The sequence below is a fragment of the Apium graveolens genome, chromosome 6, assembly GCF_009905375.1.
Source record: "Apium graveolens cultivar Ventura chromosome 6, ASM990537v1, whole genome shotgun sequence".
Classification (NCBI taxonomy): Eukaryota; Viridiplantae; Streptophyta; class Magnoliopsida; order Apiales; family Apiaceae; genus Apium; species Apium graveolens.
This window is the reverse complement of record NC_133652.1, coordinates 209,063,544-209,087,324: the sequence shown is the minus strand read 5'-3', so window position 1 is coordinate 209,087,324 and position 23,781 is coordinate 209,063,544. Positions and strand designations below refer to the sequence as shown.

At 37.7% G+C, this 23,781-nt stretch overlaps 1 protein-coding gene and 1 pseudogene across 4 annotated transcripts; both read right to left on the bottom strand.

Moving 5' to 3' along the window:
- Positions 1-3,548: 3,548 nt before the first annotated feature.
- On the bottom strand, positions 3,549-9,251 carry LOC141665710 (fumarylacetoacetase-like; annotated as a pseudogene).
- LOC141668265 (RHOMBOID-like protein 12, mitochondrial) lies at positions 7,985-22,962 on the bottom strand. Of its 4 annotated transcripts, XM_074475064.1 has the most exons (11): positions 22,753-22,962; positions 22,323-22,395; positions 22,209-22,261; positions 21,657-21,938; positions 21,319-21,403; positions 21,059-21,178; positions 9,670-9,732; positions 9,400-9,464; positions 9,087-9,183; positions 8,568-8,682; positions 7,985-8,266 (listed from the first exon to the last, which is right to left on the bottom strand). In XM_074475064.1, the coding sequence occupies exons 1-4, from the start codon at positions 22,817-22,819 to the stop codon at positions 21,904-21,906; spliced, it is 228 nt and encodes a 75-aa protein (XP_074331165.1). In that variant the 5' UTR covers positions 22,820-22,962; the 3' UTR covers positions 7,985-8,266; positions 8,568-8,682; positions 9,087-9,183; positions 9,400-9,464; positions 9,670-9,732; positions 21,059-21,178; positions 21,319-21,403; positions 21,657-21,903. The 4 variants fall into 4 exon arrangements, with proteins under 4 accessions (XP_074331165.1, XP_074331162.1, XP_074331163.1 ...); XM_074475061.1 differs by lacking the exon at positions 21,319-21,403 and having other exon boundaries at positions 22,753-22,941; XM_074475062.1 differs by lacking the exon at positions 21,319-21,403 and having other exon boundaries at positions 22,209-22,249; positions 22,753-22,941.
- Between the last annotated feature and the right edge of the window lie 819 nt (positions 22,963-23,781).

Sequence of the window (23,781 nt, the reverse complement as noted above, 5' to 3'; positions counted from 1 at the left end):
ATAATATTCTTTATTGACGTGGTATTTTAAATAATGGTCTGTATGTATGTGACATAATTTACTTCAGATTGAACAAACTAATAAAAGAAAAGGGATGATGAAAATCTCACTTTCTTTTGGCACTGCAGACTTGGTCATATTAGTGAAAATAGACTGCGAACATTGCATAAGGAAGGGTTACTTGACCCCTTTTGATTTTGAATCATATCCTACATGCGAGTCTTGTCTATTGGGTAAAATGACCAAATCTCCATTTAGTGGACATGGAGAGAGGGCTACAGATTTGCTAGGATTGGTACACACAGATGTATGTGGACCAATGTCTACGCAAGCCATGGGTGGATTTTCATACTTCATTACTTTCATAGATGATAGATCTAGATTCGGATATGTGTTTGATGAAACACAAGTCTGATGCCTTTGAAAAAGTTCAAAGAGTATAAGTATGAAGTGGAGAAACAAACCAAACCTGGTATTATAACTCTTCGATCAGATCGAGGTGGTGAACACTTCAATGGAGAGTTTCTGGATTATCTCAAAGAAAAGGGTATAGTCTCCCAGTGGACTCCTCCAGATTGGTATCTGAAAGGAGAAATCGAACTTTGTTAGACATGGTTCGGTCCATGATGAGCTATGCGAATCTTCCAGTATTCCTATGGGGTTATGCATTGGAAACCTCAGCATATTTACTGAATAAGGTGCCTTCCAAATCTGTTCCTCAAACTCTATATGAGATATGGAAAGAAAGGAAATCGAGTCTTAAACACGTTAAGATTTGGGGATGTCCAGCTTATGTCAAGAAAGTTGACCCAGATAAGCTGGAATCTTGATCCGTAAAATGTAATTTTGTGGGATATCCTAAAGAGATTTTGGGGTATTACTTTTACACCGATCATCGGGTGTTTGTCTTCAGACATGCTACCTTCTTGGAAAAGGAGTTTATCCTTGAAGGAAATAGTGGGAGCAAAATTGAACTTGATGAAGTTCAAGAAGCACAAACTACTACGGATCAAGTGGAAACACCTGTTCAGACTGAACAACCTTCTGTGGAACAGCCCGTTTGTAGGTCAGAGAGAGTGTCTCACCAACCTGAGAGGTATTATGGCCTTGTCATTGAGAATGACAATGAGTTGTCAATCATTGATGATGAAAACCCTGTGACCTATAATGAGGCTATGAGTAGTGTTGACTCAGAAAAATGGCAAAGTGCCATGAAATCCGAAATGGAATCTATGTATACGGTATACAAAAGAAAGATTAGAGCAGATGGCCAGGTGGAGACCTTTAAAGCCAGGCTTGTGGCAAAAGGATTCAAACAAAGGTAATGGATTGACTTTGATGAAACCTTTTACCTGTAGCCCTGTTAAAATCAGTTCGGATTTTGCTTGTGATTGCTGCTTACTACGACTATGAGATCTGGCAAATGGCCAGATGGTTTTCTTTCCAAGGGAAATGAAAACCTAGTGTGTAAGCTACTGCGAACCATATATGGTTTAAAGCAAGCTTCTCGTAGATGGAACATCCATTTTGATGAGATAATCAAAGAGTTTGGTTTTATCAAAAACGTAGATGAACCATGTGTCTACAAAAGGGTTAGTGGGAGCGCGATAATATTTCTTGTATTGTATTGAAAGAGAGTTGACACACATAACAACATAGCAGACCCACTCACAAAGCCACTTTCTGAAAGTCACTTTGATCGTCATAAAAACAAGATGGGTATTAGATACCAGAGTGATTGGCTTTAGTACAAGTGGGAGATTGAAAGAGATATGTCCTAAGTCCAATCTCGTATGAGGATTTAGGAATAACTTTTATGTAATCTGTTTTGATTTCATTGATATTAATAAAAGACTTGTTTTGTTTTTATTACGGGCTCTATCTATTTAAGTGTTTAAATAAGATATACCATTGTTTAGAGTAAAGCTTTTTATGGATTATGATGAGATCATAATAGTGAGACCTAAAAGATGATAACTCTAAACTTAAATAGTTCCTGGTCATAGAATTACTAACTGGTAATTAATAATCCGCAAAGATCGGTACATACTATGCTTGCTTCATTATGAAGGATGTCTATTCTCATAGATATTTGTGTGGTGACACTATAGCTAGTATGTAGGTGCTTATTATAGAATAAGTTCACTGAACATGACTCGCACAGCTAAACAACTGATGGAGTTCACTCACGTGTCAGCAGTTGTTCACATAGTGATAGTTGTACAAGTATCCTTAGACTTGAGGTCATCATAGTCATCTTGTGTACACTGAACTATGCTTTGGTTTAGTTCTTAGTCTCCAGGGACAATTATTAGGGCTCTACTGGGTATAGGAATTTGTACACGAAGATAGTGTATGATCAATAAAGGATCTACCCCTTCCAGTGAAGGAAGAGAATGTTCAAAGTTGATCCACTTATGCTAGTTCAGGAATCTCTGGCCAGAGTGAATGAAATTAGAAAGGAGTTTCTAATTTACATAGAACTGAGCATAGTGAATGGGAAAGCAAATGATTAAATTAGATAGGCTTGACACAAGATCCATGCCTTGTATTTAATCAGGACATTGGAGGGTAGAAGGAGTTAATTGTACGGTAACTATTCACTGACAGGTTCTTGGTATTCTAAGCAGTGAATTCATATTATCCGGATAGTCGCGATATGTTGAGAAGCATCACTCGCGATGTAGAATAAATATAATTAATCAGTTAATTATATTTAGTGAATTTTAATATTCATGTAAATAATTAATAAAAGTTTATTATTATTTATTTCTACTACCGGCATAATATTAAACCTACAGGGTCACACCATAAAAGAATATTTTCTTTGATGAAATAATGAGAGAGAGAATTATTTTCTAAATAGTTAAGAAAAGAAATAATGATTAAAATAGTTTTAATTATTATTAAAGCATTTTATGAAGATAAAATGTGGGGGTTAATATATATAAAGATATATTATAAAACCCTAGGAGAGCCCTATAAATAGAATGAGATGGATGGCTCATAAAATACAACACACAATTTTGGTTTTGTGAAAACCCTAGCCTCCATCTTCTTCTTCTCTCTCTCTCCCAAAAACTCCATTTTTATAAAAGCTTAGTTTTATAAAAAGGTTCATCGAAGAGGATCGTTCTTGGTGGATACCGGTAGAGTGCTTCACACACTGAGGAGCAACTGCTAGCACTCCAATTTTATAAAGCTTCGATTCACGAGGTATGGTTACGATTCCTCAGTTTTTCCCTTTTATACGTTTTTCTATATGTGCGATATATGGTTTTTACGGAATAATTGTTATTTCACACTTTCGCTCATCCGTAAATTCCTTCAGCCCACATGTGGGGTATCGATGCAACCTTTGCAACGCTTTTTAGTGTTTTTCGCAACACTTTTTAGTATTTTTAGCAATGTTTTTTAGTGATTATTAACAACACTATAAAGACCTATTGCAACGCTTTTACAAAAAAAAATGCTAGGAACTGTTTGTAAATTAACATGCCCATAAATAAGACCATTGTCTTAAAACCAACACAATCCAATTAAATCTCTTTAAAATGTATATTAGCAGTAATGTATACTATTTTAAAATCTTTACAAACAGTACTGCACTAATACACAAGAAAGAACATAAACATGACTAGATTGCTGATATATGACTTAAATCAACACACAGTCTGAGAGCATTTTATGCCATACTCTGCCTGATCATCTAGCCAGACACATGCTTTCACCTATCAGCCAATGAAGGGTTTATCAAGGAAATGAAGGCACGATTTTTCCAGAGCATGTACCAAAACCGACATTGTACCCGTTCCTCTACAAATAATTCAACATAATGAATGAGTGTTGGTACATATAGTGAATGAACTGAAATTTAGCATCGCAATATAATAATACAATTCTCTTCAAAAACATTAAAGAAAAATGATGACCAGGCCACTTGAAGAATTATATAGATGATTAGATTTAACATCTCAATCCCTGTGGCTTATTGATTAGCTATGTCCGTATCGAAACATACATAGATTAATTCAGATTTCTCGCATGTTTTGATTACAAATTTAAGTGGTAAAGAGGAAAGAGCTAAAATATTTTTTGAAACAACCATGCAACAATCGGTTAAAATTACTTCATCACCATCTTCTAGAAACTTGTGAGTTGCCCCTCCTAAAGACACAGTTCTTTGTCCATCCCATGTCAGTTCTAGCAAGCATCCATATGATTCTGGTTCCTGTAAGAACTCCCGATAACCATTAAGCTTTATATACTATTGACTGATACAAAACAAGTAATATTTCAAGTTTTTCAAAATGGACCACAAATAGCAGTGGGCTTGCAGGAACTTAAAAGTTTATAAGATTGTTCAAGAGGTTATTAGAAGGCAATTCTTTACAAGTGATTTAAATTACTCCTCGTGACAACATATGATGCTTCTTCCCCAGCTGGTTTAATTTGAACCTGCAATCAAAGTATAGAGCTGATTATTGGTATATAACTCTCTTTATGAAACAAATCTGAAGTTTTTTTAACTATATTGATAAAAAAACAACTATCAAAAGTATGTCAACCGTTGGTTTTAAGCATCAACCAGTATAGAAGTTAGAAACTAACACTATAATATATATCAGTACTGTATATTACAATCAGTAACTACAAAGTTACCTTTAAAGAAATGTCATAATTCTTGGATATTTTTCTGCAAGATATGGCAAGGGACGAGGGTTCTGCAATTAGAAAAATTCAAAAAACTATAAGAAGAAATTTCACAAATTCCACTGATCTTATGCTCATAACTCAAAAAAGGATAAGATACCTGCTGTGGAGCATCACAACCAAAAGGTTCTAAAGCGTCTAAGGTTACGATCCAAGGGGATGTAGTTGTTCCTCGAAGAAAAACAGTTTAACCATCACCATTTTGATTTTTGCCACTTGGCCTTTACAACTAAGCAAAAAAATGCTTGAAAAAAGGCAATAAAAGAAGTAAAAGCTTACCAAAACTTTTTCCAAGAAAAGGACCAAGAGGTACATATTCCCATGCCTGAATATCCCTAGTTGTTCAATATATGGAAAATACAAATTATTGATATACGAATAACAAAAATTACCAAGGGGTATGAGTTTGAGACAGTGTATACCACTCCAGTCATTCATGAGCACTAGTCCAAATATATGCTCTGCAGCCTCATTAAGATCGACAGACTCTCCTAACTTGTTACCAGGTCTGACCATAGCAGCCTTGGAAATTTTATGGATATTTAAATAAATTTAGTAGTAAGTTATGGGAGAAGACAATATGCAATAAATTATTTCAAAATAATAGGAAAGAGAATATTCAGTAGTAAGTTATGGGAGAAGACAATATGCAATAAATTATTTCAAACCAGAAAGTGAGCAAGGTCAGCAAAAAGTGCCTCAGTCCCTGTAATATAATGTGTAGGTTAGAATGTATGCACCGGCGTTTTAAAACTCTATAGCAGCAACCATATATAACCAGATATAAGCAACGACCTGATTAAAAATATAAAATCAATACTTTAACTTCACAGTTTATATCCGTATCGATGTTCCTTTACCACATCCCTTGACCTTTACTCATCCGTTGTAAATGAGGCATTCCTCATGAAGCTTCACAAAAGCCTCTACCATATCCCTCGAGCTTACTGAACTGTCAAAAGTACAAGGGCTTATTACTGTAGTGTAAACTTTACCAAAAGAAATTATAACTTTAATAAGACAATGAAACAACATATAACTGCACATTTTTAATCAACATGCAACTTGAGTAGAGTTAAAAATAAGATTCTCATACAATTTGATATAATGTAAGATGGAAGATGCAATATATAGTCATATATCAAAGACGGAGTCAGACTTTAACTCTGAAAGACGGAGTCATATGAAGATTACAAAATAACTCTTAAAATTAAACTAAATGACCAAATCCCTCTGACGCAATCATTATGACTAACTCGAAAAAAATATTAGGAGAAACCACTGATCTGGTTTAGAGGCAATATCGCATTTGGAGATGAATAACCTTACCTCAATATGCTTAAAAGAGTAAAATAACAAGGAAAAGTTGAAAATAAAAAAGACATACACTCACACATAACATTATTTTCCAGCAATATAAACAAAGATATACATTATAACAACACAACTACAAACCCAAAATTAGATTAGCATCAAATGGAAGTGTAATATAATGCACAACCAAAAATTTAATGAACATTATAAAAATAGAACACAACTTAAAATAAAGCCAGATGTTAATTAACTTAAAAGACAAATAGAATTAAGAGAGAAGAAAGTGATTACTGTAATAAAACTGAGAGAAACAGAGACAAACTACATATATAATTTCTGGAAGGCTGAAACTAGAAGTCTGAAAAGCACACCTGAATTACACAATTAAACAACAAACCAAATTTGAGAGAGAGAGAGAGTAACTGAAATATAATCAAATACTAGAAACCCAAATAAAGAATCTATAAATAATAGCGCAATAAAGCCTGGTAAGATTAAAACTGCCCTAATTCAACTCGATTTGTAAAACTTAATTGATTCGAAACCCCCAATCAACCCTTAATTAATAACGCTCACAAATATTGAACCACCAAAGCTTGAAGCCATATAATTTTCTTGAAGAACCAAGTTCTGAAAACCCCTATATTTTAAAGAACCATCGATTGTATGTTTTGGAGAGGGCGATGTGTAGTGTTTTTGGAAGGAAAAGAGTGAAGCCGCTGTATGTGTTTCTTTTCTGAATTTTATTAAATTCCAGCTCCAAAAATAAAGCGGCAATTTTCCCTCCTCACCAAATTTTCAATGTCCACCTTTTTCATTTATTTTTACATGTATAAATATTGATATTAAAATTATCTAATATATAGTTTTCATAAATTCTATCCTTTCCAATTTAAATTATCAAAAATAAATTACTTTTGCTATCATTAATCACTCCGTCAATAAATCATTAATTTTTAGAAATTATAATATATTTTTTCCCATTATATATTCATTTTTTGTAAAATAATTTTAAATTTCTAAAATTTTATTATAATTCATTATTATTGAATTTAATAACATATTATCAAGTTTAACAAAATTAAATAAATAATATCTTGATTATTAATTCATTTTTATGAAAATAATTATTTAGTTAAATTATAAAATATATAAATTCATCTTTTTAGTATGCTATGGTAACACATTGTGACTATACCGCAACATCAAAAAAGAGTGGTTGCGATAGACATTTGTTTAGAAGGCTACTATTACACTTTTCTTTGCAACCCCAGGATGAAGGGTTGCAGTATGCAATCTATGGCGTAGTGTTTATAATAGGATTCATCTCTACCAATCTCCCCAAAATCTTCCTGAGCTTCTTATTCAAATTATCGCCATTTCAGCAGCAATTTCTTCCCTCATCTTTTCCACATCTGCAAAATCTGTGTGGCCATTTTTTCCAACTTTTTGTTTCATTTCCTTGTTCTGGCACTACGCCATAGATTGGATTCTGCAACCCCAAGAAACCGTAAATAAAGGCCAAAAAAGCGTTATTAAAGGCCAAAAAAAGGCTATGGCGACTCTTTTTCGGGGTTGCAATTTTAGGCGTTGCAATAGAGTTTTTTGCAACCCCGATGATACCCTATTACAACCATTGGTTATCTGTTACAGAAACGTGCTATTGCAACACCAATGGGGTTGCAATAGGTCTTGAAAAGTGTTACAGTAGAGTTTGGGCTATCAGTACAATATTTGTGAGCCCCACAATGGGGCCCACATATGGGGTATCGATGCAACCTTTTTGTAACGCTTTTAGTATTTTTTGCAACACTTTTTAATATTTTTAGCAACGTTTTTGAGTGATTATTAGCAACACTATAAAGACCTATTGGAACGCTTTTATAAAAAAAATGCTAGAAACTGTTTATAAATTAACATGTCCATAAATAAGACCATTGTCTTAAAACCAACACAATCCAGGTAAATCTCTTTAAAATATATATTAGCAGTAATGTATACTATTTTAAAATCTTTACAGACAGTACTGCACTAGTACACAGGAAAGAACATAAACATGACTAGATTGCTGATATATGACTTAAATCAACACACAGTCTGAGAGCATTTTACGCCATACTCAGCCTGATCATCTAGCCAGACACATGCTTTCACCTATAAGCCAATGAAGGGTTTATCAAGGAAAGGAAGGCATGATTTTTCCAGAGCCTGTACCAAAACCGACATTGTACCCGTTCCCCTACAGATAATCCAACATAATGAATGAGTGTTGGTACGTATAGTGAATGAACTAAAATTTAGCATCGCAATATAATAATACAATTCTCTTCAAAAACATTAAAGAAGAATGATGACCAGGCCACTTGAAGAATTATATAGATGATTAGATTTAACATCTCAATCCCTATCTCAATCCCTATGGCTTATTGATTAGTTATGTCCGTATCGAAACATACATAGATTAATTCAGAATTCTCTCATGTTTTGATTAAAAATTTAAGTGGTAAAGAGGAAAGAGCTAAAATATTTTTTGAAACAACCTTGGAAAATCACTTCATCACCATCTTCTAGAAACTTCCGAGTTGCCCCTCCTAAAGACACAGTTTTTTGTCCATTCCATGTCAGTTCTAGTAAGCATCAATATGATTCTGGTTCCTGTAAGAACTCCCGATAACCATTATGCTTTATATACTACTGACGGATATAAAACAAGTAGTATTTAAAGTTTTTCAAAATAGACTATAATTCAATATCTAAGTCATTTTTTTATATATCAAATATTAAATTTTACTGAGATCACATACATTAAACTTCATAATTAGTATAGTGTGCATATTTTAGCTTACACAAACCTAAATGTGGTAACATTTGTTAAGACTACTTGTTACCATCGTAACTGCTATATGTACTTTTTCTGGTTAAATATCAAATTTTATAAGTAAATATTCATATACCCTCAAAGACTAGAGACTTCTTTGTAGAATGAAAAGAGCATGTAAGCTTTGCAAAGACATACAAGATGCTGATACCGACTGCAAATTCATAGAGAAAAATCTTACAGGTCCACTTATTGTGCCAGTCCCAAGAAGATCACCAAGTCTCGAATTACAACCATTTATAGTATGGTGAGCAAGTTGTTGAGTCACTGTCCAATACCTGCACCATAGATTAAGAAAATGTGATAAAACTAATAATTTACAGCAAATTGCAGTAACTAAAACCATTATGACATGTAGCTTGAAGAATATTACAAATTTTAGTAGTTACGAAAATGCGGTTGACTTTTCCTATGGACCAAAAATAGCAGTGGGCTTGTAGGAACTTAAAAGTTTATGAGATTGTTGAAGAGGTTATTAGAAGGCGATTCCTTACAAGTGATTTAAATTACTCCTTGTGACAACATATGATGCTTCTTCCCCAGCTAGTTTAATTCAAACCTGCAATCAAAGTATAGAGCTGATTATTGGTATATAACTCTCTCTATGAAACAAATCTAAAGTTTTTTTTAACTATATTGATAAAAAACAACTATCAAAAGTATGTCAACCGTTGGTTTTTAAGCATCAACCAGTATAGAAGTTAGAAACTAACAATATAATATATATCAGTACTGTATATTACAATCCGTAACTACAAAGTTACCTCTAAAGAAACGTCATAATTCTTGAATATCTTTTCTGCAAGATATGGCAAGGGACGAGGGTTCTGCAATTAACAAAATTTAAAAAACTATAAGAAGAAATTTCAAAAATTCCACTGATCTTATGCTCATAACTCAAAAAAGGATAAGATACCTGCTGTGGAGCATCACAACCAAAAGGTTCTAAAGCGTCTAAGGTTACTGTTATGGATAAAAAACTAAGGTTATTATTTGCTGTATTTATTACTAAGATTCGGATGCTCAAGGCCTTTAATGGCTGCTCTCGTGTTTCGTAGCTCAACTCTGCCTTTACGAGATGCCTACGTATCTCTGTGAATTAGAGAATCAAGCCAAAAAACGTAGTTCTAATTTGTGGGGTGAGACCCCTTATATAGATGTTGAGAGTCCTTGAATTGGACTTGGTATAGGAGACTTGGTGGGCAAGTCTCATAATTAGAATGGACTTTGGAGTCCTAGATAGTAGGAAACTGATTCCATATCCTTTTAGGTCCCCTTGAGGCCAATCTACAAGGATTTATATCCCCACTAGGACTTATCTTAATAGCTGTTTTCCTCATTTATTTATTAATTACGAAATTAATAAATAATCAGGGTTTTTGGGCCTTCTTTGTTCCATCAGGCCTGATCTGGTCCATCAGGCCTGATCAATGTGTTGACCTTCTTGGTCTGAATGTCATACATCTTCTTATTGGGCCTGGCAGCCCACACCTTGCAATATTTATTTATACAATCAGGATTTATTTATCCCTATCATTTGCCCCCCAACTTTTGGGAAACATTGATTAGGTTTCGCAAAAGTTAAGTCTATTCATTCCCTTACAGAGTTTCGTTTTCGTGTAAAGTGTGGAGCGACCTACACATTTACAACGATTTTTCCTTTATTTCTGGATTTTTCCCTAATTTTATGGGATTTATCCTTAATTTCTGGATTTTCCCTAATTTTCTGGGATTTATCCTTAATTTCTGGATTTTTCCTTAATTTCTGGATTTTCCCTAATTTTCTGGGATTTATCCTTAATTTCTGGATTTTTCCCTAATTTTCTGGGATTTATCCTTAATTTCTGGATTTTTCCCTAATTTTCTGGGATTTATCCTAATTTTTTGGGATTTATCCTTAATTTCTGGATTTTCCCTAATTTTCTAGGATTTATCCTTAATTTCTGGATTTTTCCCTAATTTTCTGGGATTTATCCTTAATTTCTGGATTTTTCCCTAATATTCTGGGATTTATCCTTAATTTCTGGATTTTTCCCTAATATTCTGGGATTTATCCTTAATTTCTGGATTTTCCCTAATTTTCTGCCTTAAAATCGATCAGGATGTATAAAAAATCGATCAGGATTCCTGACCGATTTCGATCAGGATCCTGATTGAACTAGCTCAGGAAGTAACATTCTAGTCGATGGGATCTTCGATCAGGATCTATGCGGAATCGACCAGGATTCCTGATCGATTTCGATCAGGACTCTGATCGAACTGGCCTTCAAAGTGACACTCTAGTCGACTGAAACATGGGCATAATCGACCAGAATTCTTGATCGATTTTGATCAGGATTCTGATCGAACTAGGTGGCTTTCTATCATTCTGATCGAATGAAATATCGATCTGGATCCTCTTCTGTGTCGATCAGGACTCTGATCGATCTTAGTGGTTTTCTTCCTTCTTGCTCGAATGAGATATCGATCAGGATCCTTTTTGGGGTCGATCAGGACTCTGATCGAACTTAGGGGATTTCTTTGCTCCTGTTCGAATGAGGTATCGATCAGGATACTGTTTGGTGTCGATCAGGACTCTGATCGAACTTAATAGGTTTCTTCCCTCTTGATCGATTGAAGTGTCGATTAGGATTTTCTTCTTTATCGATTAGGACTCTGATCGAACTATTTTAAAATTCTGGTCGATTTTCGACCCTTCATTTTCCATGGGAGCTTCTAGATTATTCCTGATATTTCTAGTAGATGGGCTTTTAGGTTGGGCCTGGCTAAATGGGCCTAGAAATGCCTCGTATTCGGAGCTTTTCGCCTATATAAGTGTAGTGTGAAGTGAGAATCCTCACTTCACTTCACATTTCTCATTTTCTCTCACAAATATCTCTAGAGTTCTCCCTTTGAGAAGGCGATTTCCGGCGACCTCAGCCACCGCAGCTCCACCTTTCTCAGGTTTTTCTGGGTTTCAAGCCTTCAACCGAAGCATATCAATGGCGGATCGTGACTTGGCTCGTTTGCAGAAGATGAATGTCTCTAAGAGAGGTACAAACATTCAAATTCAATCTCCATATACTTCCCTACTTGATATGATTAACTCGAGGGGTGATGAATATCCCTCTCTATCTGAGTTAGATTCGTATAATCATGGTAACACCTTTCATGAGTTAGATGGTAGGATAGAGTCTATGAACACCCTGTACAGACTTCCACCCCACCTTAGGATTACTCCAGCCACCCCTGGGGATAGGACTTGTAATTGGGAGGGGGATACTTTGTTTATCTATCGAGGAGCCCTGACCGCGGGTCTCAGGTTCCCATTCCATGAATTTATTCCTCGCTTACTTGCAGATGTACAAATTAACCCTTGTCAACTCCCTCCTAACGCTTGGAGGAACATTATCTGTTTTATGGTCCTTTGTCGTAGAAACAATTTTCCTCTTTCCGTAGCCGTCTTTAGGAAAGTTTTCCAATTCTATAATAGCGCCATGAGTCAACCAGGTTGGGTTTTAATTCGTCAACGGCCCAAAATCCCTCATATCTTCGATAGTAATTCCATAGTTGAGAATAACCCTAAATGGAGGGACGAGTTTGTGAGGCTGACCTGGGCTGGGGGTGATTGGGCCACACTCTTTCGTAGGCCCTTTTGCAAAGTGTCAGATGGGAGTCCAGGTAGCATCAGATTATCTGATGAGGAGGAGGTGGCCTACCAAGCCTTAATTTGAGATGATGGGAAAACAGACACCTGGACCCTCTTAGAGGAGTTTTCTCTGAAGAAAGTTAGTCTCTCTCAGGCCAGTGATAAGGGTAAATTTATAACTGGATAACCATTTTTCCTTCCCTTTAATTGTAACGTTTTATCTCTCCTGCAATTTAATATTCTTTCTATCTTTCCTTTTCAGCTTGCGAGGCCATCAATAATGTCAACAGGCCCAAGGAAGGGGAGTCAGGCCGCCAGAAGAGGGCCAAGCTAAACAAGGACCCCAGGAGCAAACCTGACGGTCCTTCTTTTCTTAAGCCCCACGTCCCGGTGGTCGAGTTGGGGGACGATGTGGATCCTCCACTTAAGGCACATTCCTTCAGGCCTAACTGGGGCTTCAGGAGGAGCGATACGGTGGTTGGATCCACCAAACATGCTAAGGATTGGTCGTACCATTCCATCACTCCCCATGACTTTACTGACATTGTTATGGGGAGTGATATCGAGACTATTGAGCTTCTGGGTTCTCAAGCCCAAGCTGCGGTAACTTTCTTTTTTCTCTTTTTCTTTGAATCCCAATTTTCTCGTATTTCAACGAACTTGTGCTAACTCATACATATTTCTTTGCAGAGTAATACCTGCTTCCAGGCGGCCCTCCACCAAGCTAGGTCCTGGAAGGGTAACTCAGATGGGTTTGAGAAGGAGATGAAAAAATGGGAAGAGAGAGCCAAGGTCCTGGAGAAGAAGCTGGACACGAAGAAAGAGGAGCTGGCTAAGGCTCATTCCGAGCTGGTGAAACTTAGGAGCGATAAGGATAAGCTCATTGATGACTACATGGATTCTGACAAGTTTAAGAATCTCATGGAGATTCATGATGAGGGTCTTTATTCCCTACAGTTTACTCAGGGATGGGATGCGGCCGTAAAGGCGGTTTCTGAGAAGCACCCGGGCTTAGTCGACCCTAAGGACTTTATAAGTCCCGAGCAGGCTGAGTTGGAGGACAGCATAGACGCCCTCTTCAACTCCCCTCAGCCAGATGATCACATCTTGGATCCTAACACTGCTTCTCCTCTCGCTTCTCCTGCGAAGGATGCTGAAGGCGCTGATAAGGAACAAGAGAATGAAGGCTCCCGCATGGAGGAGTAGTTTTTCTATTCTGTAATTTTATCCTTAACTTATGTCTGGACTTTTGTTTGTATTAAAACTTATTACCCTCCGGGGCTATTTTATATGCTACTTTCCTTATTTGCATTCTCTCCTTTATTTTTCCGATACTTTAATATTCAAACTTGGCTTAATGGGCCACACAAGTATTATCACAACTCAAACATCCATAGGTTGAAATAATTTCGAACTCTTCAATTTCAAGTCTGGTTTTCCAAAACCTTACATAATATGGGTTCGACCCTGATCTATAATAGCTAAAAAATCCTATGCAAACAAAGCTTCAAGGTGCTTTTAAACCTACTTGTCACAATGACAAGTGAGAATCATACTTCGACCATCTTACACGTAGTAAACCTTCAGGTTTTGTGCGTGCCAGTTTCTCGGGACTTCAAAACCATCCGTAGTCTCCAGCTTGTAGGTTCCTCTACCCTGAACGCTCTTGACTTTGTACGGCCCTTCCCAATTTGGGGCAAGTTTCCCTTTCTGTCCTACCCCAGAAGCTTCTATCTTCCTCAAGACTAGGTCACCTTGTTTAAAGAACCTTTCTTTAACCCTTAAGTTGTAGTAGAATGAAGCTTTCTTCTGATACTCTACTATCTTTGCATGTGCTTCATCTCGCACTTCATCGATTAAGTCTAGAGCCAATCTTTGTCCTTCCTCATTTTCCTCGGCATTGAAAGCCTGAATCCTTGGAGAGGAATGTGATATCTCCACTGGAACTACTGCTTCTGCCCCATACGCCAACATGAAGGGAGTTGCTCCTGTCGTGACTCTACAAGTAGTCCTATAGGCCCATAATATGGGAAGTATCTCATCCACCCAATTATTTCTTGACTTCTCGATCCTCTTCTTTAGTCCATCCAGGATTATTCGATTTGCTACTTCTGCTTGCCCATTGGCTTGTGGGTGAGCCACGGAGGTGAACCGTAACTCAATTTCATTTTCTTCACAATACTTCTTGAATTCAACATTGTTAAACTGCGTTCCATTGTCGGTGACTAGGACACGGGGAATTCCATATCGGCACATAATGTTTTCCCACAGGAATTGTGCAGCTTGTTTCGTTGTGATTTTGGCCAAGGGTTTGGCTTCAATCCACTTAGTGAAATAATCAATGGCTACAATCAGGAACTTCCTTTGTATCGTGGCCATAGGGAAAGGCCCTAGAATATCCATTCCCCACATAGCAAAGGGAATAGGCGAGTTGATAGATGTCAGCATCTCGGGAGGTTGTCTAACAACAGGTGCATGCTTCTGACAGCGGTCGCACTTCTTCACATATTCTTTGGCATCAGCCATCACTTCCGGCCAATAAAAGCCTGGATGAGTTATCTTATGAGCCAGGGCCCTGCCCCCCAAGTGTTGTCCACAAATACCTTCATGCACTTCTTCAAGAGCCAAGCGTGCCTCATCGGGCCTGAGACACCTCAAGTAGGGAACCACGAAAGATCTTTTGTAAAGAATCCCATCTATCAAAGAGTACCTTAGTGCTCGAACAGTTAACTTCCGTGCTTCAGTTGCATCACTTGGCAACCAACCGGTTTGAATGTGAGCCTTGATAGGATCAATCCATGACGTCCCCAAGCCTATGGGAGCCACAAGCTTAACATCTATGCTTCGTGTCTTCAAAACACGGAAGTACACACTTCCTGAACTTTCTTCAATCTCAGATGAAGCAAACTTTGATAGCGCATCTGCTTTAGCATTTTCTTCCCTTGGAATGTGTTCAACATGGCATTCATTAAATTGGGTCATCACAGCCCTTACTAGGCGAACATACTTAGCCATCGTATCATCCCTTGCCTCAAATTCTCCCTTTACCTGGGATATGATCAGCTTCGAGTCTCCACGGACCTTTAAGTTTTTGACTCTAAGTGTCCCAGCTAGACCAAGGCCAGCAATCAGGGCTTCATACTCTGCCTCATTGTTTGTGGTTGGGAAGTCTAGCTTCATAGCATACTCAATTAAGAATCCATCAGGGCTTTGCAAAACAAACCCTGCTCCACTGGAATTTGTTTTTGATGCTCCATCAAAATAGAGAACCCAATATTCTTTCTCCTTATCATCCTTCTCCCTGTCCCCATTGTCGACTCCCTTGTCTTGAGGTATGGTATCTTCCTGCCCCCCGACTTCTTGGTTGGGTATGGTACATTCCACCACGAAGTCAGCTAGTGCCTGGGCTTTTATAGCCGTACGTGACTTATACTTGAGATCGAACTCTCCCAACTCTATTGCCCACTTAATCAGTCTCCCACTTGCCTTGGGACTGTGAATGATATTTCTCAGTGGCTGATTTGTTAGCACTTCAATCTGGTGAGCTTGAAAATAAGGACGCAGCTTTCTTGAAGCCATTACCAAGGCCAAAGCGAATTTCTCAATAGTTGAATAATTCAACTCAGCATCATGCAAAATTTTGCTGACATAGTATACGGGTTTCTGGACTTTCAGTTCTTCCTTAACCAACACCGCGCTAAGGCGCTCTCTGAAACAGCCAAGTACAAGAATAAAATTTCACTCAGAACTGGCTTGGCCAACAACGGGGCCTGAGCCATATACTTCTTTAACTCTTCGAATGCCTTCTGGCTTTCCTCATTCCATATAAAGTCTTTGATATTCTTTAGTGACTTGAAGAATGACAAGCACTTGTCTCCTGACTTGGAGATGAATCGTCCTAGCGCAGCGACCCTTCCTGTGAGCTTCTGAACATCCTTGACAGTTTTTGGTGGTTCCATGTCCAGGATTGCCTTTATTTTATCGGGGTTAGCCTCAATTCCTCTCTTTGAGACCATCAGTCCCAAGAATTTTCCAGATCCTACTCCGAAAGCACACTTCGTAGGATTCAACATCATCTTGTGGTACCTCAGGACCTCAAAAGCTTCCCTTAAATGGGCTATATGATTAGTCTTTACTAGACTCTTGACTAACATATCATCAACATAGACTTTCATAGTCTTACCAATAAGATCCTTAAAAATTCTATTCACCAACCTTTGATAGGTGGCTCCTGCATTCTTGAGACCAAACGCCATAACAAGATAACAATAAACACCAAAGTCAGTGATAAATGATACCTTTGGAATGTCATCCTTATGCATTTTGATCTGGTTGTATCCGCTAAATCCATCCATGAAATTCAGCATCTCATGTTGAGTAGTGGCATCAATCAAAGTATCAATTCTAGGCAGCGGAAAACAGTCTTTGGGGCATGCATCATTCAGATCAGTGAAGTCTATACACATCCTCCACGTTCCATTAGCCTTCTTCACCATTACAGGGTTTGCTAACCACTCCGGAAATTGAATCTCCTCAATGAAACCAGCCTCTAAGAGCTTTTCTACTTCCTGTTTTATAGCTTCTTGTCTTTCCGGGGAAAAATTTCTTTTCTTTTGTTTCACTGTCTTCCAGCTTGGATCCACGTTTAGCTTGTGAGTAATTAACTCCGGGTCTATGCTTGGCATATCAGCTGCTGACCATGCAAACACATCACTATTTTCTTGCAAAAATTTCACTAACATCCCTCTAAGGGGCTCCTCTACTGTGGCTCCAATGAAAGTCATCCTCTCAGGATTCCCGGGGTCTAAAGGAACCGAAACCAATTCTTCTGCTGGCCTTCCTCTATTCTCATCATTTTCTCGAACATCCATATCTTCAATAGGAAGAACCTGCCCCCCGACTCCATCTGCCCTCAAAGAGGCCACATAATAGCTTCTAGCCATTTTTTGATTTCCTCTCTCTTCAATCCCAATCCCGTTTCGGGTGGGAAACTTCATGACTGAATGGTAGGAAGAGGGGACTGCCTTGAAGGCATGTATCCCTGTTCTCCCCATGATAGCATTATATGTTGAACTAGCCTTTACCACCACAAAATCCAGCATCTGCGTTGCTTGCCTTGGTTTCGTACCTATGGTGGTCGGCAATTTGATTATCCCTTCCACAAGACATTCTACTCCAGCAAATCCATATATCGGCATGTCGGTTGGTGTCAACTAGGAGTCGGTATACCCCATTCTTAGAAAGGTGTCGTGGAGCAAGATATCCACAGAAGCACCATTATCCACAAGGACCCTCTTAACCGGGCTATTTCCTATTATCGGTGTTATGACCAGCGGGTCGTCATGGGGAAACTTCACACCCTCTAGGTCGGAATCATCAAAAGCCAATGTTACTTCTGTCCTGGCCCTCTTCGGGGCTTCTCCAACAATATGCATAACTTCCCTAGTATATGCCTTTCTAGAATTTTTGGACAATCCAGCAGCAGTTGGACCTCCAAAGATCGTGTTTATCACAGGCCCTCGAGGGCGTCGCGGTCCTCCAAAAATTGCATTTATAACCGGCCCTCTAGGTTGGGGATTCCGCCCCTGATCGTCTTGGTCCCTCCTACGATCTTCAAAGTTCTTCCTTCCATTATTATTTCTGTCCCCTCCATCTCCAGTATACTTGTTCAATCTTCCTTTTCGAATCAAAAACTCAATTACATCTTTCAATTGCCTACACTCATCGGTGTCATGGCCAACATCTTTGTGAAACCTGTAATACTTGCCCTTATCTAGCTTGGCGGGATCAGCCTTCAAGGGCTTAGGCCAGCGAATATCTCTGTCTTTCTCAATCTCCATCAAAATCTGACTTCTAGGAGCATTCAGCTTAGCATATTCAGTGAACTTTTGCCCAGGTCCTCCCCTCTTGGGGGTTGAATCAGGGTTTTGTTCGGTTCTAGGATATTTGTCTTTTGCAATATATTCTAAATCAGTCTTCCACTTCTTGCCTCCAATGGGCTCATTACTTACTACGGTATTCCTCATACTTTTTTCAACCTTGATATACTTCCCTGTCCTCTCTTGGAGCTGCAACATGCTTTCAGGGGGACGTTTGGCCAAGGACATCTTAAAAAACTCGTCCCTAGTTCCTTGTTGCAGTGCTATCATGGCTACCTTATCATCAAGGTCCGGGACTTTTAAAGCCTCCTTTGTGAAACGATTCAGGTAATCTCTCAAGGATTCCTTAGCTCCCTGCACAAGACTCATAAGAGATGCAGAACTTTTCTCATGGACTCTTCCACTGATGATTTGCTTAATAAAAGCCTGACTTAATTCTCTGAATGATCCAATAGAATTTGGGGGCAGGCGACTGTACCATCTTTGAGCCATACCCGACAGGGTTTGAGGGAAGGCCCGACACTTTATAGCATCATTCACGGGTTGCAGCAGCAGTGCATTAGAGAATGTCCTAACATGATTAGCGGGGTCTCCCGTGCCATCATAGGCTTTGATAGTGGGCATCTTGAATTTCCTTGAGATATGGACATTCATTATCTCTTCTGTGAAGGGTGGAGTTGGATCATCAGGATCTCTAAGGGGAAGGAGATTGCTTGGATCAGTTCTTGGGACAGCAGCCCTTCTTCGTACCGGACCATCCAGGTCTATGACAGGAGGAGGATTTCTCCCCCTAGGAGGCATCTGGGGTCTGGTGGCCTGGTGAGCTTCCAAGTCACGCCTCAGCCTTTGGATCTCAGCCTCATGAGCCCTTATCCTTTTTTGCACTTCTTGGGGATTCACCCCTTGGGTGCTTCGAGGGCGTTGCCTTCCATCGGCCATCGGCTCCTTGCCTGGACGTCTCCTTCTTGGGGCCACTTCATCATCCGAAGATTCGGAATCTCTCTCAGTGTAAGGACTAGAAAATTCCCGATCCTCGGGCATAGGAGCCAAACCTCGTATATAAGGGGGCGATTGCCCTCGTGCTTCACTTCGCCCAACATATCCACTTCCTTCAACCTCGGGGTAAAGGGGCATCCCATAAGGGGGGTTAGTGGTAACAATAGTTGAATATTCATACCCGACGGGTCGAGAATTCACAGGTATATGTACTTGTTGAACTTGAGGATTCGTACCTTGAATAGTCGGGGGAGTCGTCCCTTGTGGCTGAGATTGAGTTGCCCCTATCTGGGTTTTCGCTTGAGTAGATGCATAAGTTGAGTGGGGAGGAATCTCCACGGTTGATGAAATCACCTGAGTTGTCCCTGATGGTGTTCCCTCCTCCAAAGCGCTAGTTGTTCTCCGTGTTCTCGCCATGGTGGTTGTTCACTTCCCACAGACGGCGCCAAATGTTATGGATAAAAAACTAAGGTTATTATTTGCTGTATTTATTACTAAGATTCGGGAGCTCAAGGCCTTTAATGGCTGCTGTCGTGTTTCGTAGCTCAACTCTGCCTTTACGAGATGCCTACGTATCTCTGTGAATTAGGGAATCAAGCCAAAAAATGTAGTTCTGATTTGTGGGGTGAGACCCCTTATATAGATGTTGAGAGTCCTTGAATTGGACTTGGTATAGGAGACTTGGTGGGCAAGTCTCATAATTAGAATGGACTTTGGAGTCCTAGATAGTAGGAAACTGATTCCTTATCCTTTTAGGTCCCCTTGAGGCCAATCTACAAGGATTTATATCCCCACTAGGACTTATCTTAATAGCTGTTTTCCTCCTTTATTTATTAATTACGAAATTAATAAATAATCAAGGTTTTTGGGCCTTCTTTGTTCCATCAGGCCTGATCTGGTCCATCAGGCCTGATCAATGTGTTGACCTTCTTGGTCTGAATGTCATACATCTTCTTATTGGGCCTAGCAGCCCACACCTTGCAATATTTATTTATACAATCAGGATTTATTTATCCCTATCAGTTACGATCCATGGGGATATAGTTGTTCTCTGAAGAAAAACAGTTTAACCATCACCATTTTGAATTTTTCCACTTGGCCTTTACAACTAAGTAAAAAAACGCTTGAAAAAAAGCAATAAAAGAAGAAAAAGCTTACCAAAACTTCACACCATATTACGGGTGACTAGTAAGCCAAGAGGTAAAGAATTTGGTAAAGGGGGTCTTGGTAGAACTGTTGAAGGACCTACATTTGCTAAATATCAGAATACTACTCTTAGCCAAGGCAGATTTCATACTTGATCAAATTGGATGTAATTATGTTGCTATGTCGGGATCAACTAGCTAGTATAGTCCATGACTACTGGGTTACAGTCACATGTCTCTACGCAAAAACTGAAAATGTAAATAACCAAGTTTTGTCGTCCAAGTTCCAACAATATGTAAATTCAGGAAAAAACAGCATGCCTTCCCTAATGTAATGTTAATAAATCTTGTAACAGTTCTCAATTAGCACATATTGGATAACTAAGGTCCATTTCCTTTCCACTGTTGTCAGGTTACCGCAATATTCTCCAAGCATGGTAGTAGCATATTGTAAAACTGCAATAGAGTCTTAAACCTGGAACAAATATATGGCATGTGACCTTACTCTTTTCCCAAAGATGTATAAACCAATCATGTTTGAGATCAAATGTCCACCATCCATATGACTGAAGGCAGAAGTTACCAATGTGTGCAAACGTCCACTTTTGAGATTGTCCAGAGAAATCTGTTTTCGAACATGTGAATATTATAAATGATAGAAAAAAGTTGAGATTTTAATTAATCATTACAAATACTATGACTACTAGAAACAACAATAGATAGAAAACTTGACATGAAGTTCTCCCTCTTAAATTGACTACTAGCCTTTCAGAACAAGAAAAATATAGCTATGTTAGCTGCAATCAGGCCCCGAACCAAGTTATGAGGATCAGTCTTCTGTAACCATTTCCTGAGAATGCAATGTGAGCCTCTGGTATCAGACATCTAGTAGCACTTAAGACTGTTTGATACTTGAGAAAGGGTTATCTACGTGCTAATAATACTACTTAATACCTTACAGGCTTACATATTTGAAAGGTTAATAGTTAGCAAATGTTGTGAACTATATATTAATAAATAAAGATAGCTTATGCAAGCAACTACTGAAATGATAAAATTGGCAACAAGAAACTACTGAAATGATTTAGCAATTGCATGCATACATCCTCATTGTCCAACCAAATATCTGAAAGGACGATAAACATGTCATTTACTGCCCTTGTTTCCAACTCTGCAAGTCTCAGCTATATGAAAAGTTAAGGACATATCCAAACAAAGAAGTCATCAAACTTTTAACAGAAAGTCCCAAATTTTTGGCCCACAAAACTGTATTAATCGAAGGCATACAAAAGGATATAGTTTCCACTGCCAAAGAAGTCAATCCCAGAAAATAATCAAGATGGCTTGTCCCTATCTTCTAGTGGAGGAAACCCACATGTTTTGACCTGCAAGATTATTTTTGAGTGAACAAAAGATATTCTTTTAAGTATGCTATTCTTACTGCTAAAGCTTAGAGTCATCTGTAAGTAGAAAACATATAAAATGTCTATTGGTGGGAAAAAATGGCAATAAAATTTAAGAGAGTATACTTTGGATCCTATTTTACTGAAGACAGTAGACGATAAGAATGTGCTCTATTTTAGACTCATTCTAAGATTTATTTTTTCATATATAGAGGGGCAAATATGATAAAAGATGAGGAAAATTATACAAACCTGAAACATCCCATTTAAGAGCATCTCCCCTTCTACTAAAACTGTAGTGTTCTCTGAAAAGAATCCAGTGGTTATCTTGTATGGCATGTTAAAGAAACAAATTAGAGCACTAACCTATTGAATGGCTTGCTGATTTGAACCCAATTAGCATCATCTGCTTCAGAGACTGTGTTTCTGGGGCTAAATTCTACAGAGAAAGTTAACAACACACACACATACAAAAATTAAAAGTCATCTACCAATATCCCATTACAAGTATAATCCTACAAACTCTACAAATACACAAGAGTATTCACTAAAAGTACAAATCAATTATCCGTGGTTTTACAGACTATTATAACAAGCATACATAAACTTAAACATATAGTAAATGGAGATTTTAAACAAAATAAAAATTTATAAACATATATCTATATATAATAAAAGATGAACTCAACAAAATCATTTATGAGAGATCAAGAACACTGCCCACTCACAATCGTCTCGAAGAACAAAGGGTAAATACAAGTTCAATTGATTAGAAGCAGCAAAGATAGAAAAACACCTATTTTGTATCCTCTTGGACCAGGAGAACACATCCTCAACAAAGAAGCCCTCTTGGAAACATCCATATCTAAACTATATTAACAATAAAGAGAGGAAAATGAAATTCTAAACACCGAGAGAGACTTCGAGGGAGAGGAAGGAGGACGAGAGAGGCACACACAAAGTTATGCTTCATTTAACCCTAATTTGACCCCTCTTTCTTTTTGGTTAAAATTTCAACCACCGGCTCCCCATTTTTCACATCCCGCCCCCAATTTCATCTCTTGGCCCGAGTTCTAATAAAAATAAACAGCCCGGTCTAAATTTTTGTTGAAATTTATATTATTAATTTATATTTTCTTTAAATAAATATAATTTTGAATATTTTTTATGAAAAATGAAGAAAGTCAAAAATATATAAACATTATAAATAAAATCACTAATGACTCGATAAGTTTTTAAACATTCAATTACACAAATATTATTATTTTTGAAAAATAAATAAAATATGTATTTCAAATAGAACTACTTTAATTAATAATGTATTCAATATTTCTTTATGAAAAATGAAGAAATTCAAAAATATAAAAATATTGTAAATAAATCTACTAGTGACTTGTTAAGTTTTATAAATCGTTCAATTTATCATTATAATATTTTAAATCACTGCACTAATATTATTAACTTCTAAAAATAAATAAAGTATATATTTCAATTACTATTTCATTTCTATGTAAAAAATTACTAATTAGTTAAATTCAAAAAAATCATCTTTAATTATATATGTCATTTTGGTAACACATTTTGACTCTACCGCAACATAAAAAAAAAGGAGTTGCGGTAGACATTGGTTTTGAAGCCTACTATTACACTTTTCTTTGCAACTCCACTGTGAAGGGTTACAGAATCCAATCTATGGCGTAGTGTGGAACTTCTTTCCAATAGCTAGTTTGATCCATGAGCTTCAAAATCAAGCTCTGCCGTCTCTTCATTATCATCATCGGCTAATTCCTCATCTAGGTTTCCTGCAAATATATGTCAATTCATT